This window comes from Microcebus murinus, chromosome X (assembly GCF_040939455.1).
Source record: "Microcebus murinus isolate Inina chromosome X, M.murinus_Inina_mat1.0, whole genome shotgun sequence".
Classification (NCBI taxonomy): Eukaryota; Metazoa; Chordata; class Mammalia; order Primates; family Cheirogaleidae; genus Microcebus; species Microcebus murinus.
The window spans coordinates 46269817-46275048 of NC_134136.1; the positions used below are offsets into that span (position 1 = coordinate 46269817).

Sequence of the window (5232 nt, forward strand, 5' to 3'; positions counted from 1 at the left end):
ACGATTACTTAGACAGGAGATTTGCGATTGCACTATCTGTTCCTGTTCTGAACCGGAGGGAGTGCACCCAAGCTAACAAGAAGGTTTTTAAGGACATGTATGGCAAATGCTTACCCAGTGCGCAGAGAGAACGTGGCTCAGTAAACAACTGTCCATTGACACAATGGCTGCCAATCTAGTAATAATTATGTTGATTCCTCTAAATGTTTCTGGAGCTCAGAAATCTATTCAATCCAAGAGCATTTTACTTGGGGTTCAGGGAGTCAAATATCAACCTAGTTCTTCTTAAGCCTTTTAACCTTCTGGGTACAACCTCTATATTTGCCTTTGGACTAAAATCATTTCCCCACCCCCCAGCCCAGTCCTTTGGACTCTCCCAGGCCAATTCCTAGCACGATCTTTGTTAAACTGTATTTGCAAACAAGAGTCTGGGCATGTTGGCAGTGCCCTGGCTCTGTTTTTCCCCCAATTTCCTCTGGCTCCACTGGCAAAGCTCCAGGGCAGTGGAGGCTGGGGTGAGGAGAGTGAGGCACTCGCCTTGGCTCCAAACAACTCAGTAATCAAGATAAATGATTTTTGATGCACTATTCTAAAAACTCAAAAGTGACAACCCAATACAAGTGACTGAGGCAAAGGTCTCAATCAATAGAGGTTTATGAAGCCAAAGTTTGAGGACGCACCCAGGAAAAACACAAACCACAGACAAGTCTGAGACTGTTTTTCCAAAGGGGAATTTGAGAACTCGGGCTTAGAGGATAAAAAAAAGGGGGGGGAGGTAAATAGTTACATTCTTGTGAGGCCCACGAAATCTATATTTTACATAAAATAAGGTGAATGTTCCCAGGGAAAAAGGGAGTGAAGGAAGCATCAATTATGTAAATGCCCCTGGGTAGGTGGAAGAATGTTTGATCTTGTCTTTGTTCTGCATGTGGGGAGATAAACTTGTAATCAACGTTTGTTAGTGTGGAAACAACAGACTTTAGTTTTTGGGAGCTAGACTTAGTCAAAGTTACAATTTGCATGTCCTTGTTTATGGGAAGTCAGCAAAGAATTTCCTTATGAATGATTTGTGGGGACTATCCTTTGCAGGTGCCTGAGGCCTTTTACCTTTCCAAGCGGATGGGCTGATGCTTGTTAGAAACAGCCATTCATTTGGAAGGGGGTGTTGCATGACTCAGCCTCCTGGCTTCATCTTCTCTTTTACATAAGGGGCATGGGGGGGAGGAGGGTCCTGAGATTTTTATTTTCCTTCACAAAAGCAACGCAAAAATCCGTGATGAAGAAATGATTAAAATCTAAAATAAAGACAGGATGCCAACCTGCACTTGCATGACTTTGCCCCACTCACTTGCCTCCCCAGTCCTGGGACTCCAGTTAAACTTTATTTACAAAACACAGGCGACGGGCCAGTAAACTGCAGTTTGCCTACATGAAGTTTTTAAAATACTGCATTAAAGGCGAGGCGCGGTGGCTCACGCCTGGAATCCTAACACTCTGGGAGGCCGAGTTGGGAAGATCGCTTGAGCTCAGGAGTTTGAGATCAGCGTAAGCTGGTGGCCAGACCTCATCTCTACCAAAAATAGAAAAATTAGCTGCTGCAGTCCAAGCAACTCGGGAGGCTGAGGCATGAGAATCACTTGAACCCAGAAGTTTGAGGTTGCTGTGAGCTATAATGACGTCACTGCACTGTACTTTGGGCGACAAGAACGTGACTGTCCCCCCCCAAAAAAAAATACTGCATTAAATACTATGTAGCTTGAATACTGAGGGTTTTTTTGGGGGGGGGGGTAAATCAGGTAACAATTGTGCCTGACCCCAATCCCGGCCCTGCTCCAGGGGTTTTTGTCCAGGGTCGCCGTGACCTCACCCTTCCTCCCCACTCCGAGGCCTCTCTCAGGGTCCAGTGCTCAGGTCCCGGGTATCCCCCGGGCCCGCCCCTTCCCCCCCGCGCGGTCAGGTGCTGCGGGCGAGCCCGGCGGCGGGCAGGGCGGCCCCCGGCTCGGCCTCCCCGGCTCCTCCCTCGGCGCGCCGGGCCACTCAGCAGCTCGGCCGCCCCGCGCGCCAGGGCTCAGCGCCCGCCCTCGGCCCGGCCCCCGACGCCGCCCGCTCCGACGCCGGCTCCCCGTATATAAATCGGCCATTTGCTCCGCTCCGCCCCACAGCCGCGGAGTCAAAGCCGGTTCCCGGCTCAGTCTTGTCCCGCAGTCGCCGGCCTCCTCTTTCGCTTCAACATGACAGATGCCGCTGTGTCCTTCCTCAAGGACTTTCTGGCAGGTGGAGTGGCCGCGGCCATCTCCAAGACCGCGGTAGCGCCCATCGAGCGGGTCAAGCTGCTGCTGCAGGTACGTCCTGGGACCGTGGAGCCCAACCAGGAAGTGGGGGGGGAGGCACACAGAAAGCGGGTTCCCCGAGGAGTCGAGAAGAGTTAACTCCTCAGACCGACCCAAAGGCACACTCCAGGAAGGTGCCTTCAGAGACCTGAAGTCAGGAGTCCAGGAAGGGGTCGGGGGCCGAGGGAGGTGAGGGAGACCGGGGGCTCGGCATCCCCGAGGCAGCGGACTCAGATGGGCCAGTACCGGGAGACTTGTCTCCCCGGGCCTCGGAGTCAAGGGCTAAGCCTCAAAGCCGGCGGTAGAAAGAGAAACAGTAGCCCGTACCGAGGACCTCAAGGTCGCGGCAAGGAGATAACAGCCTAGGGGAGGCCATGCGTCCGGGTCCAGCGGCCGCCCAGCCCGCGGACGCGCTCAAAGCTCGCCGGGCCGGAAGCGGGCGCCGGGAAGCGCGTGTGTCCTTCTACGTCCGCCCCCGCGCAGCCGCCGCCGGGTCCCCTCCGCCTGCCTTCCTGCGCCGCGCGCTCTCCGGCTCCGGCTCTAGAGGGCGCGCACGGGCGAGCGTGGGGGTGGTGGCGCTCAGGTCACCTCTGGGAGCGGAGTAGGGGCGGAGCGGGAGGGAAGCAGCTCAGGAGACCTGAGGTGTAGGCTGCGGTCACCAACGGGACTGCGCCCTACGTGGGACTCGCCCTAATGCCTCAGAACCTGGGTCTGAGGTAGTGACCTTTCTCCCAAGTCTAGAGGTCATGGGTCCGCTTAAGGGTGTCCCCTTCCCAGCCAGAGAGGTGGCAGCTTCATGCCTCTCTGATGAAGCGGATCACTGCTTCCCCCTGTGACAGCGTCAGAGGGTTAGGAGGTCCAACCTGTGTGATATAGAAGACAAGATTAGGATAAAAGGGAACCAAACTTAAGGAAATCGAAATGATGTGTGCTCTGCCCCTTCCCCTTCCCCATGGTCATAACTGTTCCTGTTGGCCTCCTTTCTGTCTGGCAGGTGCAGCATGCCAGCAAGCAAATCACTGCAGATAAGCAATACAAGGGCATTATGGACTGCGTGGTCCGTATCCCCAAGGAGCAGGGAGTCCTGTCCTTCTGGCGTGGTAACCTGGCCAATGTCATCAGATACTTCCCCACCCAGGCTCTCAACTTTGCCTTCAAAGATAAATACAAGCAGATCTTCCTGGGTGGTGTAGACAAGAGGACCCAGTTTTGGCGCTACTTTGCAGGGAATCTGGCATCAGGTGGTGCCGCTGGGGCCACATCCTTGTGCTTTGTGTACCCTCTTGATTTTGCCCGTACCCGTCTAGCAGCTGATGTGGGTAAAGCCGGAGCTGAAAGGGAATTCAGAGGCCTCGGTGACTGCCTGGTTAAGATCTACAAATCTGATGGGATTAGGGGCCTGTACCAAGGCTTTAACGTGTCTGTGCAGGGTATTATCATCTACCGTGCTGCCTACTTTGGTATCTATGACACTGCAAAGGGTAAGTTTGCTTTAAATTTGTGTTCTTATGAGACAGTTTAAAAGATCATTATGCCAACCTAGTATTCCAGGAGCCAGAGATTTGTTTTTCAATTGCTAAAGAAAGCCACAGTCATCCAATACAACCCTCATGTACAAATGGAATGTTTAGGGGATGTGAAAATCAAGAAGTCAGTAAAACTTTGCTTTTTTGGTAAAAGTGTCTCTTTTTTACTCTTCCCAGGAATGCTTCCAGATCCCAAGAATACTCACATCATTGTCAGTTGGATGATCGCACAGTCTGTCACTGCTGTTGCTGGGTTGACTTCCTACCCATTTGACACTGTTCGTCGCCGTATGATGATGCAGTCAGGGCGCAAAGGAGGTAAGTTCCACTTGAGCAGAAGATAAAGCCATGGGCACGGGACAAGCTGTGGCCACAAACTGTAGTGATGCCTGCCTTTAAAAATGGCTGTCTGTTCAGGTTGAGGGCTAGGGTTGATAGCATCGCTGTCTGCTACACAGCTGTCTTTAAACGGGCCCTTCTGATGCCTGTGAATGAGGGTGCTTAAATGGTATTACAGGTTAAGACCAGTGGTTAGTCTGCAGTTACCTGTTCTTTAGTCACAGCATTAATATTTCAGTATTGCCCATGCTAATGTGTAAATGTTGGGTTTAGAGCTGACGTTAGTTCTTAGAGGTGGGGCTCTGCTTTATTTAGTCTAGTGAATCTTAGGGCTTTTATTGGCCATTGGTCACCAAGTCTGTGTCTTTATTCTTTGCAGCTGACATCATGTACACGGGCACAGTTGACTGCTGGAGGAAGATCGCTCGTGATGAAGGAGGCAAAGCTTTTTTCAAGGGTGCATGGTCCAATGTTCTCAGAGGCATGGGTGGTGCTTTTGTGCTTGTCTTGTACGATGAAATCAAGAAGTACACATAAGTTATTTCCTAGTTTCTCCCTGTGAACAGGCATGTTGTATTATATAACATATCTTGATCATTCTTGACAGACTCCTGGCTGTCTATTTATCAATGGCAACTATGTACTGGTTGAAAATGGGAAGCAATAATATTCATCTGACCAGTTTTCTCTTAAAGCCATTTCCATGATCATGATGGGACTCAATTATATTTTTTATTTCAGTCACTCCTGATGAATAACAAATTTGAAGAAATAAAAACATCTGAAATGCAGTTTTGTTTGTTTGTAGTTTATTTGCATATAAAGTATATTTACGTAAATGCTATATTTGAATAAATGTTAACCTTTTTAATGCTACATTTTTAGTAAATGTTACAGTATCTCCTGAGATGAAGAACTTTCTTTTTAAAACCAATTGTCAGCCATCAACTTATGAACAATGAACTTGGTTGTGGGACCATCAACATTCCCAACACATTAGCAAAATGAAAATCAGGTCCAGCATATCCAAAAACCAT

At 50.2% G+C, this 5232-nt stretch overlaps 1 protein-coding gene across 1 annotated transcript; it reads left to right on the top strand.

Annotated features, from left to right (window-relative positions):
* The first annotated feature begins 2119 nt into the window (after positions 1-2119).
* On the top strand, positions 2120-4986 carry SLC25A5 (solute carrier family 25 member 5). Its single transcript, XM_075999419.1, has 4 exons — positions 2120-2342; positions 3325-3811; positions 4034-4174; positions 4575-4986. Exons 1-4 carry the CDS (start codon positions 2232-2234, stop codon positions 4730-4732), a joined length of 897 nt encoding a protein of 298 aa, XP_075855534.1. The 5' UTR covers positions 2120-2231; the 3' UTR covers positions 4733-4986.
* Positions 4987-5232: the final 246 nt, after the last annotated feature.